At 43.7% G+C, this 13,086-nt stretch overlaps 2 protein-coding genes across 3 annotated transcripts in view; one reads left to right on the top strand and one right to left on the bottom strand.

The window, feature by feature from the left end:
* HDGFL3 (HDGF like 3) overlaps positions 1-13,086 on the top strand; it is a 37,568-nt gene that overhangs the window by 21,737 nt on the left and 2,745 nt on the right. The window contains exons 2-6 of one of the 2 annotated variants that reach the window (XM_065641332.1): positions 954-1,030; positions 4,273-4,411; positions 5,707-5,865; positions 7,444-7,590; positions 7,832-12,185. In XM_065641332.1, coding sequence (XP_065497404.1) covers positions 954-1,030; positions 4,273-4,411; positions 5,707-5,865; positions 7,444-7,590; positions 7,832-7,885 — 576 coding nt within the window. In that variant the 3' untranslated portion in view covers positions 7,886-12,185. Of the gene's footprint in view, positions 1-953; positions 1,031-4,272; positions 4,412-5,706; positions 5,866-7,443; positions 7,591-7,831; positions 12,186-13,086 lie in introns of those variants that run through there. The other variant, XM_065641333.1, reaches the window with a different exon arrangement.
* TM6SF1 (transmembrane 6 superfamily member 1) overlaps positions 11,617-13,086 on the bottom strand; it is a 25,018-nt gene continuing 23,548 nt past the window's right edge. Inside the window, exon 10 of the mRNA XM_065641330.1 lies at positions 11,617-12,918. Within this exon, the coding sequence (XP_065497402.1) occupies positions 12,901-12,918 (18 nt within the window). The 3' untranslated portion in view covers positions 11,617-12,900. The remainder of the gene's footprint in view (positions 12,919-13,086) is intronic.

The raw sequence follows: 13,086 nt of genomic DNA, 5'->3' as shown, positions 1-13,086 counted from the left end.
AGCCAGAGACTTCTCTGGACACTTAATTATAGACGCCCATGTATGCCCAGAAGTGCCATTGCTGGGAAGGCAGGCACTTAGATCTTATTTAAAGCCGTGCCGTGTTTCTGGTTTATGTGGGTAGGCACCTGGACTCTGTTATTTGTGTTGCAGAGGACTGAAAAATTAGATATTGGACAAGACTAAGTCCTAACGTCCTGCCTAGCGACCACCGCTCTCAGACGTCAGAAGATGGGGTCTCAGCACTGCTCAGCCTGAGGGGTTTGTCCCGGTCCTGGCCGTATGTGAGGAGAAGACCCTGACCATCCCTCCCTTAGCTGCTCTGCAGCTGTATCTTGAGAAATATGAGGCCAGGAATAAAATGTGAAAGAAGAGACAGAGTACAGAGAGGAACAGTGACCAAACCCAGTTATTAGAATGCTGCAGGGGAAGGAGAGTCTCAGGCCCTCCTCCCTGGTGTGCATTTTACCCTGGGTACCACCGTCACCACCAGCAAGCACTGATGGGAAATTGTCCAGTGTTCCGTCTGCAGAGTCTCGGAGATCCCATCTGTTCCCCATTTGTTGCAGAGGTTGTTTAGGTGGCTGTGTGAGATGGACGGGAGCCCTCTGGGCTTTGGTAACTTCGATGAGGCAGCATCCGAAGTTAGCACTTAAATTAAGCAGCCTCGATTTTATTGCCTTAGTGTATTATTATGCCCACGAAATCAGTAAAACTTTTAGTCTGCTCCTTGGTCTTCTGCCGTCTCCCTGTAGTGTTCCTGTCATATGCTGACCTTGTATGACCTGCCTGCCTGAAAAATCAGCAGCTGTCTTCCCTTCCCCAGCCCAGCACACAGCGGGACCTCCGAGGGCTGCGGGATACCTGCACTAGCACTTCCAGGGCTTAGTGGGGATGCTTGGATGAAGGACACCACATTTGGGAATAATCCTTTCTCCATTTCTGTCTCACAGATTGATGAACTCCCTGAAGGAGCCGTGAAGCCTCCAGCAAATAAATACCCCATCTTCTTTTTCGGGACTCATGAAACGTAAGTGAACGAATGTAATATTTTCTTTTGAAAATGTCATCCTTCACAGCAGCTAATGTCATCTCCGCTGATTCTATTGGAACAAATCCTGGCTGAAGCCATTGGGAGCCTAGAGATAGGTCTTATGAGCCCCACTCATTTGTATGAACACATGGAAGTAGGTGGGAACGCTGCTGCCTGGATGGTAAACCATGGTCTAAGCATAAATAATAACCAGTGCCTGCATTTCCCGTAAAGAAAAGTATTGGTATAAATTTATTAAAGGGTGGTCTGAACTCAGATGCAGGGGCAAAAATTTTTACTTGGATGTACATGATAGCAGAGATCAGGCAGCAGAAACTCAGACACGTTTGGGTTCGTGTCCTGTGTGAGAACTCAGTTGGTAGTTTGAGAAATGAAAGGAAGCAGACCCCAGAGTCTCACGCAGTCCTCACATAACTTTCAAATGTATGCATTCCTGGGAGATTTGCGCTGGGGGTATGGTAGACGGGGCTCTCAGAAGTGCCAGAGGAACTGAGCTGGCTGAGCTCATAGGGAAAGAAAGGAATCAGAACAGAAAGGGTAAGTTATGTCTTGTAGTAATTGCTACGAAGTACAGAGTTTCAAAATAATAATGTGCATGACTCTATTTTAAGCTATATCTGAGGTAGTTTAAAAAAAAAAATAGTTTCCATTTTGCATGAAATGTTTACAACTTTTCCTTCCCCACTTGCAAGGAACATGTTTCTAGAATTCCTTAAAACATGGAAAAATTAAAAAATGAAATTCCGATGACTTTTAAAATTCCATTTTAGATGTTTGAAGCTTTATTTAAAATGTATTGTTTCTTTTTGAATTTTAGCATCATTCCAGAACATAGTAAGCCCCGTAGCTCATACATCACATTTTAATTTAAAAATCTTCAAAGGCAGTTTCTGCTTAATGAAGATCAAAATAGCCTCTCTTTAGTTAAAATATTTCTTCCTATCGCTGTAATGAAACAACCTAATGTTTTGACATATTGTGATCCACTGCTACTGTCACTAAATAATCTAAAAAGAATAAAGTTATGATGCTTTAAAATCAGAAACCAAAATGTAATTTTTTTTTAAATGGAAACTTTTTTTGAGAAAAAAACTCTGGCCACTTTTATTCTGAAATGAATGAATCCCAAACTGTTAATCTCTTTAATTATTTTGTTAGCCCGTGATCTGACTGTAACATTTGAAACAGGAAAACAGTTTGTAGTTACTACCTTAATAATTTAAAAAACATCACTGTTAAAAATGAACTGTAGATTGGAGCTCCTTATTTTTATAGCAGAGCAGTGGAAACTGTTACACTCTCCTCGTGCCAATGAACCTGTTTCAAACAGAGATGTAGCCAATTTTTCAGTGTTTACTATACATAAAAGGCTGTAGAAACGCTTCCTTACATTACTGTCGAGCTAAATTAAGGTAGCTCATGGTAAGTTCCATACAGTTTTCCTTTGTTATTTGTGTTAGAACTGTGTTATGTATTTTTGGCAACAAGAAGACATCTAGCATTAGCAAAAGCGTAGATAAAATAATGTATTCTGATCCCCTGCTCTATTGTAGCCTTTAATATTAACGAGGCATCTGTTAGCTTGGAAGTCCCTGGCTTTCAGGTAGAAAAGCATTCTTGGCTTTATAATTATATAATTGAGATATTTCTCCGTGAGACAACTGAGTGTGGATACTGCTCTGGCTCCTGGGTAGTTAAAAGGAAGCTCTTTCCCTGGAGACTTGTCATCCGATGCCTTCAGCCACCAGTTGGCTCTGTACTGGTAAACTTCTTGGCCACTGGGATGATTTAAGTGAATGAAACTGCACATTCATAAATGCTTGGAAGAATCATGGCATAAATCAGGCATTAATCTGAAATAATGTTTACAGCAAGAAGAAATGTGATCCTGTGATTAAGATATTAGACTGAGCCTGAAGAGAGTTGGGTTTTCCTCTGGACTCTGCTCTCAGGTTGAGTTTGACCTTGAGCAGATCTCTGCGCCTCGGAAGCCTGTCTGCAAAAATGGGCAACTTCCCACCCTTGTGGGGACGTTACAAGAATAAATGTGTTGGAAACGGGAGAGCTCCAAGATCCCGTGGTAATGGAGACCATAGAGTTAATGTTAATTGCAAAGATCATCAGGAAAGTAGGACAGTGATTATAGTAAGGACACTGTGACTTGCTCAGCTCTGGTCCTTGGTGACACAGAATCTTCCAAGTGGGAATGAAGTATTTTTTTGCCTCACTGTTTTCAATTTAACTTACAATGAGCCATCCCAGTACCATGATACAGAGCACAGCAAACATACTGGATAGAGATGAACAATGAAAAGGAAATTATGCTTTCTTCAGTTTTATGTAAGTTAGAATTTCACTGTGAATTATGTAGGACGAGCAGGATAAATCACCAGTCTTCTTTATTTAAAAAAAAAAATAAAATAAAAAAATTATTTTTCCCTGTATTGTGCTGCCTGTGCCTGAAATTAGTTGGCCCAGTGCATAGCTGACTTATGCAGCAGCAGAGCACAAAATCCCTCCTTTGCTGTGCTGTCTGAAAAACAGTTTGGCCACAAGCACCCTGTGTGTCTCATTGTTTCCTTGTATTACTCATCTGCCTATATTCACCCATTGTTTCTTGTCTTATATGAAATTATAAGATTTTTGGGAAAGGAACATAGTTATTGTGTTTGCACAGAATCTAGCATGTGGGGGGCTTATTCCAACAGAAAAGCTCCCAAGCTTACTGGCAGTATAGATAATAAGAAACTGCTTTTTCTGTCCAGTAGTTCAAGGGATAAGTTTGGGCTCATGGGTTCTAGGCACTCCTTACATTTTGACTTTTTTAAATGGTATTTTTAGGCCGTTCTGGCTTTGTAACACATAGGGTTGGAAGTTTAGTCCCTTGCTATCGCAAGCAAATACGTCATATAATCCTGTTCGTAAACTAAGTCCCAGTTCCCAGCAGTGGTTAATACAATAAATGAAACTCATTTTAGTTGTTTCTAGAGAGACCCAGCATGATTTTGCAACATCAAACATCAGAATGGTGAGACAATCCTTTAAATCAGACTCAGCAGCAGTAACTCAAAGCTAGTCTGTTAAATAAATAAATAAACAACAAAAAAACCCGCTGAAAAACAAATGGTGGGAAAACATTTGCACTGTTAATGTTTTGGGGTTTTTTTAAGAGGAGGAATTGAAGTCCGTTTTTGAATGTTACCTGTGTTAAAATGCAGTGCATTCCTGGGGCCCAAAGACCTTTTCCCATATAAAGAATATAAAGATAAGTTTGGGAAGTCGAACAAGCGAAAAGGATTTAATGAAGGCCTGTGGGAAATAGAAAACAACCCTGGAGTAAAGTTTACTGGATATCAGGTAAATGACTTTCACTTCTATTCCTCCTTGTCTTTCTTGTTTTCTTCTTTGAAGACTTCTTGTCAGTGTAAATATTGTGTGAGTGATGTGGCAGGTCCTCATTTTGGTGGAGGTAGAAAGTTTCACAGCTTTTGTAATTGTGTAATGTAAAGACAACCGTGGTCTTGCACTCCGTGACAAATTGAATTTTAATCATACTGTGGAGCCCATTGCTCTCTGTGATATTCTAGGGTGGTGAAGTGGAAAATTCTGCAGCAGATTTAGCTGAATTAAAAATGGAAGGTTTTATTTACTCTAGTATAAACATGAATAATTTCTGACTTCTTCTTTCTGTTGTTTATTTTTATATCAGGTTCAGTGTATTTTACACGGACCCTAAGGTCACTGCACTTTTGATTTTTACATTGGTAACGTATAACACGTAGGACACCGCTGCCAAAGCTGCGCGGGGTGAGAAGGTGGAGGTTTCAGCCGCAGTTCCGAGGCGGTAGCTGCTGTACAACAGCTCTCCCTGTTGGATGTCCGAGCAAAAATCAGTGGAGCTGGAGGGGGAGAAGAGTAGCTGGGGGTTGTATAAAACCAAGGAACTTTTCTCATTAAGAAAATGTGGTCCTTTGAAGGCAGAAATCACCTCCAAGAGAAGGCAAACACCTATTACATTATTAGCACAAAACCTTACAAACCAGCAATGCAGACCACCTGCAGACAAGCTGCTGCCCCTCTCAGTTCCTGTTTCATATTTTCAGCCCTACAGATGTTTTGCATATCCTTGAGGATTTAAAAAAACCTGGTGAATAGTCTGGGGGAGATGGACTGTCAGAGAGCTCACAGCCTCTGGTCAGCATTTGCTTTTCCCCAACACGGAGATCTTGCCCTTCGGGTGGTTTGTAACAGCCATTTTCTCTCTTGAGTACGACTCTCCTACTGCAGCCAAAATCTAAAGCTTTCCATAGTTTTGCCCAAAGTAGAACATGCCAGGTCTCTTCACTGAGTAACCCTTAGTTCTCCGGCAAACACATTTTTTGTTATGGGATCTTATCTTTCTGTGTAAACCCTTCAGAACACACTATCCCAGAATCCTCATCTGATAACTGTTGTCAAGCGGTGACTGAGGAAATTGCCTTTGCAGCCCTTTTTCTTCATAATTGCAAGAATAACCTGAGCTCTTCCTTACTATAATGATTAAAGTGTAAGCTGTTACCAGTATTTCTATCTTCAAAATAGAACAAAAATTAAGTGGTAGATTTTAGTGAGATTTTTGTGTTTATGTTGTTATTGTTATTGTTATTTTAAAGGCAATTCAGCAACAGAGCTCATCAGAAACTGAAGGAGAAGGAGGAAATACAGCAGATGCCAGCAGTGAGGAGGAAGGTGATCGGGTAGAAGAGGATGGAAAAGGAAAAAGAAAGAATGAAAAAGCAGGCTCAAAACGGAAAAAATCCTACACTTCAAAGGTTACCTTCTGAGTTTTTCCATTGTTACCCACATTCATTTGTAATTAGAATACTGTCTGCAATCTGTTCTTCCTTCTTTAGTATTAACATTTTAATCGCAGTACCATAGCGATGGTGTTGAAGCAGGCAAAGGGATGTGCTCTGCCTTTTGGAGACAGCCTTGTGAGACAGCAGTTCCACCACTGTCCTGTTCCAGTGCCTGCACTTCGAGGAGTGAAAGTATGGGAAAGAGTAGAAGGGCTGGACAGGAAAACCATGCAAAGGTGGATTGATGGGTTTGATCATCTAAAGTATTTCCCCATGAAGAGAAAAAAGAAAGCCTTAGGAGTGTACTCCCTGGGAGACGTGAGTTCAGGTTTGGTTCCTGTCTGGGAGAATTGAAGCTTCACCTTCCCATCTCCAGTGTGGGTGCCCCAGATGCCGTGCCAGAAGGTACGGTACGATCAGATGTGCTCAGCTGCTCCTCTTGTAGCTGAGTGTAAAATACTGAAGTACAGGAGACAGAATGGGAAGGAGGGTGGAAGAATTTAATTCATTAAGCAAGGAGTAGGGCACTTAATTTGTAGATAAAAGACCTACATTGTAGTACCTACCTGACCTGTTACGTCTAAGTGACAAGGTAGATGAGGAAGCTAAGAGTAATGTATCTCAGACATAATGGCTGGTGAACATAATCACCTGCGTCGCGACAGCTTCGGGTTCAGATACGCTTCTCACTTGTCCCCCGGGTGAAAGGGAGTGATGTTACAGTCCCTTCCTCCGGCTCTGTGTTTGCCTCCAGGTCTGTCCTTTGTTTAAAAGATTGTGGAAAGTGTGGAAGAGTCATGTTCATTCACATTCATGTTATTCTTCTCTGAAAGTGACAACTAAATGAAATGGAAAGAAGCAAGCAAACAATCTGATCCAGGCTCTGTTTGGGGGAGAGCGGGAGGTTTTGTGGTTCATCCACTGAACAAAATATATTAAGTAATTTCACCCCCTTTGTGTGTTTTACATTAGAAATTCAGGTCTGGTCTACCATCTTCTTTCCAGAAGACTCTGAGCAAACAGAGGATTAGGAAAATGGTGGCTTAATGCCACAATTTATCCTTTTGTACAGTAGAATTGCATAATATAAAGGGAGCAGAAAAGATGTATTGGTTCCACATGGCTTTAATGTTAATATATTAAAGCTGACAGCACTAAAAAAAGTATGGAAAGCAGCTCTGCTAATGTTATTCTCATTTTACATCTCTGTGTTTAATCAAAACTTTTGTCAAGCTGGCACCATCTGTTTCATTAACTAGCAAAACCTACAGGTGACCCAACACTAATACCCATCTCCTATTACTGTGTCTGTCTTACAGTCAACTGTGCTGCCAACCTGTGCTGAACACAGAATTTCTCCTTTGGCTTCACCGATGGCAGTAATTCCAACCACTTCACCTGAAAAATACTTTTTACCCCACATATCCTCCCCAATGTTCACTTTGAACATGGAACCACACGATCAGAGAGCATTCCACATACATTTCAAAGGTGTTTTTCTATGACTGAAGCTCAGTTTTGACTTTTTAACTTTGTTGTTGATCACTTTAGAAATCCTCCAAGCAGTCACGGAAATCTCCTGGAGATGAAGATGATAAGGACTGCAAAGAGGAAGAAAATAAGAGCAGCTCTGATGCTGGGGACGCAGGCAATGACACAAGAAACACTTCTTCAGATTTGCAGAAAACCAGTGAAGGGGTAATCTGTTCATATCATTCACTTCCCAGGCAGTTTGCTACGGGGGGCTTTGGAGCAGGGGGTGGAGGGCGTTGCACTGCAGGGACCTGTGCGCACCACGTGCCGTCGTTTTACGTTGCATTTCAGTGCTCAGAAGACGTCTAGGACAGAAACGTGGGACTGGTCCCTGCACTGGTACAAATTTTGTTCTAGCGAAACGACTGAATGAGAAAAGATACTATAAGTGTTATTTTCGTTCCAGCACTTGCACAGATGTCAGCTGAGAGGAACTACTGAAAACCATGAGCTGGAATGATACAAAATTGATGTGAGAGCAGAATCAGATTGCATGATGCATTTTGCCTCACTAAACAGTGGGAGCCTGCTTATCCTTTCACAGTTCTTTAAAATTTGTTCACTGCCACTTTGGAGTTTGTGAGGGTTCACGTGCACTTTACAGACTCCACATACTGCAGGGCTTAGGGCAGATCCTGCTTGGGTTGTGACCTTCCAAGGAGGGGATACACAGTCTGCTCCTTGTACGTTTGTGTCGGTTGTGTTAATATTACTTTGTGGTGAGCACAACTACAGAAAGGAAGGCTGCTTGGTGGAGGGACTGTCAATGGAATTGGTTAATCATCTGCCACCTTTAACAACTACGACTATTTCTGTGCCTTTGGAGCAGCACGAACCTCCCTGCTCCAGCGTTACAGCCCCAGCTCAGGACCGGTTCTTGCGCGGTTCCCATGCCAAGGCTCTGCCCCGCGGCAGCAGCCAGGCCGGGCTGTCACAGGGGCTGCTGAGTGACACGAATGCCCAGGTGCGAGGGGAAGCCGGCCAGCTCAGGCTCTCGGCTGACATTGCTGGGGTGCCTCAGCACCCAGCTGCATGCTTGGCCTCAGCCCTTTCACAAAACACAACCTCTGGGGAGCTGCTGTCATCTCCCGCTCAAAGACTGTCCCCAGAGCTTCCTGTCACCGTGTCTCTCTGTGGTTCAGTGTGTTTTGTGGCTCTTCGCCTTATAAAGACTTTGGTATGTGGCTCGTGGGGTCAGGCGGATAAAAAGCCCTGACCCTGTCGCCTTCGCTCCAGACGAGCAGCTGGCCCGAGCCCCTGGCGCAGGGGACGCGGCCCGGCCGTGCCTTCCCAGCACCTCACCCACAGACCCTGGGAGGCTGGGGCTGAGCAGCGGGGTGAGAGCACAGTGCACGTGTTGCCCTCGTTCTGGCCAGCAAACCCGTGACACTTTCCTATCTTCAAATAGGTATTTGAGTGAGAAAACTGGCCATAAGGGCCATCTGAGGTGGCAAGAGGTTCAGGAGAGCAGTGACAGGGGATATGTCTCTGAACTTCAGGCGCGTTCTCCATGTAGGGACCAAACGCTGAGTTGGGCTTCTGCAACCCCAGCACTCAGGCTTGACCTCACACTTGAACAACCAGTCTTTAACTAGACCTTGGATTCTTTTAACCTTATGGGAAAGGTGGAGTTTTATTAGCGTGTACTAAAGAGGGATGGTGAGGCTGTTTTAAGGGCAGCTTGAGATAAAAGCACTGGTAGGTTTGGAAAAATTCACATCCTGATCCAGATATTTCACTTGGGGCATTTCTGCTGCAGAATCAGCATTTCACACGTAAATCCTCTTCATTGTTTCTTTTTAGATTTTGTCAGTAGTGCTATTCTCTTTTAGGACCAGGAGAGGACACTCCATCTCCTGGCATCCTTAAAGCCAGAGCAGGTGTCTTTGTAGAAAGTCTGTCTTCAGCAGACACAAGGCACTCAGGGAAAGAGTAATCAGGTTTTTTTTTTAAGTTGTGTTAAACAGGCATTCCCACAGCGTGGCTGGGCTGAGCTGGGTATAGGGCTGGCTGGCCTGCTGGACATCCAGACTGGGAGTCGTGAGAGGGCGTTGAGCTCCTCCAGCCCACGCCCTTGGACACAAGCAGCTTTTCTCTCAATAATAGTAATAATAATGAGGTTGTTTTATAATGCCTGGACTGCATTATCCTGGATGCTCCCCTCTTCAGACCAGAGAACCTTGCCTTTTAATCACACCCTCAGCATTATGGGGATCTTCCTGAAGGGTTAAAAGCTGAAGTCAAATGATTGCAGGAGCAGCCTCACCTATATTTTTTAATTAAATTTCTCACCTCCAGGGGGTAGAGGAAAGCTTAAAAATGTGAAGTGATGGCTTCCTAAAGACTCAAAACCCAGAGCAAATAAAAGTACTTCTGAAGCTATGCTTTGTTTTTTTCAGCCAATTTCATACTGTTGAAGGGCTCGACTTTTGGGGTTTTTTATCCCCAGGGTTGACAAAGCTGCTTGATTTTCTTATCTCCATCCCTCAGCTATTCTTAAGGGCTACAGGCACTCTCAGCAGAAGAGACGCCACCTGCATTACCTGTTTCTCAAGCTTTCCCTCACTGCTGCTCTTTGGCTGATTCCTTCCTCGGAAAGATGCAACGGCTGAATGTCAGCTTTTTATTATCTAATGTTAATTAACCAATAATATATTAGCTAAGACAGCCCATCCCAGAGTTTGCTCAAGTCAAGAGTTACAGAACCCTCCCATGACAGTCCTCTGCTGTTAAATACTAAATTGTTTTGGCTTTCTCAAAGTACCAGAAAAACAGAATATTCCAGTGGAAAGGTGTTCGTGGCTCTGTGTTATTTACTTTCTGTCATACAAAATCAGCTGATAAGTCAATGAATTCACGGCAGCAGATTTACACTGCACATTTAAATCTCCGGTGACTTGTGTGTTTGGTTCTTGGCTGGCACAGCTGTGAATCTTTATAACTGAACACCTAAGCTGCTTTTTACTTTTGCTCTCTGAATACCCATCTAATGACATTTGAAAGCCGCCGTAGTCCCTGCCCTATTTGAGAGCATTGGAATATTAAGGTCAGCACTCAGGCCATGAGGAAAGTAGTTTCTTTTGGTATTCATTATTTTAGTCACAGTCCAGACATGGTGTTGGGAAATGAGGCGTTCTCTTTGCGTAGGGATGCATGTCATTGCCTTTCAGGAGGTGGAGGATTTTCCTGCGTCTTTGAAAAGTTAATAGATTTGTTAGAAAAGAAATACATTTTTTTTGCTCCTGGTACGGCCTCAATATGAAAGTGGAGTAAAGGACTGTGATCTTTTTACTCACACTGACAATCAGTTACTAATGTGGGAGTCAGTGGTTCTATTTGTGGAGGCAACCGCTTGCCAGCATGAATAAGGGGATCAAAATCTGGTCCAAAATTACTGCCATCTGATACTATTGCAATTGGGAGAACATATTTAAAACAGCCTGTGTCCAGGACGTATTTTTTGTTGTGGGGTAGCAACAATTCCAGTTACTGCTGTGAAAGACAAGGTATGGCCAAACTGGCCAGAGAAACACAGGTTCGCTGTGTCCTTCTGATGTGGTTTTGAGGTGTTTGGTTCCTTTGCTCTTCTTCCTAAGAATAACATTGGTTACACTGCATAACAGCTTTGGGGTTTTATCAACATCAAAAGCATAACATTTAGGGCTCTGTTTAATGTAAAATCATTCATGTGAGCATTTTTCCAGAAAATGAAAACAGAGTATATTTTTCTGCCTGATTGTTTTCTGCAATTTGAGGTACGGTAAAATCAACCCCTCCAAAAAAGATAACATTTGTAAAAATGTGTTTTAACTATTGCACAGTAAAAATTTCTATGTAAAAGTGAAATAGTGGCGTAGTCTGGTGTAAAGAGCTGTGGTGTTTGCTGCCTTCGCACAGCTCAGGACAACAGCACTGCCAAGTCAGGCAATGGGACACAGCTCAGGAGAAACAGAAATGTCCGAATGCCAGTTGAGATAAGAGCAGCCGCTATAGATGAAATACCCTCTTTGCATCTCTGTGTACATTGAATCCTGTAAGCATTTTGACCTCAAACCAACATGGAGCAACAGTGATCATATGGAGCAAGTAAATAATTATCCTTCTGCCCATCCAGCAGGAGCCTTTAAAGTACAGGGTGGCTGAGTCTGTTGCCAGACACTGTTGGGGAAGGAATTTTCAGTGCCAGAAAAATCAAAGCAATTAGTGGTTTCATTTTATTCGCTGCTCTCTGTGTTGTCTGTCCTTCAATTTTATTGATGACTGAAATGTTTCACTCGAATTGGTCAGATTCTGTGATTCTGTTTCCTTTGTGTGCAGCAGCGCTGGTCGGCGCAGCACACATTGCACCGTATCTTACAGTAAAGCCGAGAGACACGTTCAAACAAAGATGATGCGAGTTGATCTGTTTCTGAAGAGACGGGAAACCATGGAGACCGTGGAAGCTGCCGGGCTCTGCCGCATCCTCACTCGTGCTGGGGAGCGGGGGGAAAAGCGCTGCCTCCTGGGGCACGGGGGGGCACCTCAGAGGCAAAACGTGTGTCATGCTGGAGGATGGTGCTGGAAACAAAATCCTGGAGGATTTAGAATGAGAGGAAACGGCCTCAGGTTGCACCAGTGCAGATTCAGAATGGATTCTAGGAAAAATTTCTTCATGGAGAGGGTTGTGAAGCATTGGAACAGGCTGCCCAGGGCAGTGGTGGAGTCACCATCCCTGGAGGGGTTTAAGAGATACGTAGATGAGGCTCTGGGGGACGTGGCTCTCATCCTCCTGGACAGGGAAGCGCTGTCTGCTGTAGCCGCGGCGTCGCACACAGCAGGTGTGATGGGCCAGACGGAAGAGCAAGGCAGCAAGGAGCTTGTGCAGGGATGTTAAAATGTCTTTTCCTAATCTCCTCCAGATCCTCTGCAAAATGAATATTCCGTCATCCCCAGTGGATTTAACCTGTACCGCCCCCCCTTATTCCTTGATCTTGATTTTTCTTCTTGGATGATCACACCGAATACAGAAGTAATTCCTTCACACTGTGTGTGTGTTGAGTTTCTTTCCATCCGTCGGTGTGGGTGGACAAGCATTCACACTGTGAATTCTTCACGGAGGAGCAGGGCAGCCTTGCTCAGGGCCGGGTTCCCGCGGCATTGTGTGTGTCGTGTCTCCAGCCCCGTCCCCCTGCGCCCTTCCGTGAGTCCTGCTCTCTGGTCAGTAGGAAGAAACCGAGACTTGCAGGCACTTGCCGTGATCCCATGAGGACAGTCTGATCCCGTTCTCACTGTAACAATATCCATGGAAGCAAGAGCTGACCTTGAGTCGGTCATGAAGTGGGAATTTCTTCCTTTTCTGCCATCAAGTCACAGGGAGCTCAAACTCTTTCCCTTTCAGAAGCAACACTCAGCTCTGGTTGCGGTGAAAACTGTTGATCTTCCCCCTTGCTCGGTGTTCGTTTGTTGGAACCAAAGGCTGTTCGCATCACAAGGCGCTCAGGAATCCAGCAGTGCCTGAGCCGCGGCGTGAAGCGGAGCAGGATTTAGTGCAGTGGAAAAATGCGAGATTTGGTTATGCGTGAAGTACATGAGGAGATTTGAAATGAAGTGATTGGGGAAAACAAAAACCAGCCCACATATATTACTTGAACTGCTCATTTGAATAAAGCCCTAAATGTTCAC

Source organism: Caloenas nicobarica, chromosome 10 (genome assembly GCF_036013445.1).
Source record: "Caloenas nicobarica isolate bCalNic1 chromosome 10, bCalNic1.hap1, whole genome shotgun sequence".
NCBI classification, from domain to species: Eukaryota; Metazoa; Chordata; class Aves; order Columbiformes; family Columbidae; genus Caloenas; species Caloenas nicobarica.
Note: the sequence above shows the minus strand (reverse complement) of the source record. Positions and strands in the feature narration are given on the sequence as shown.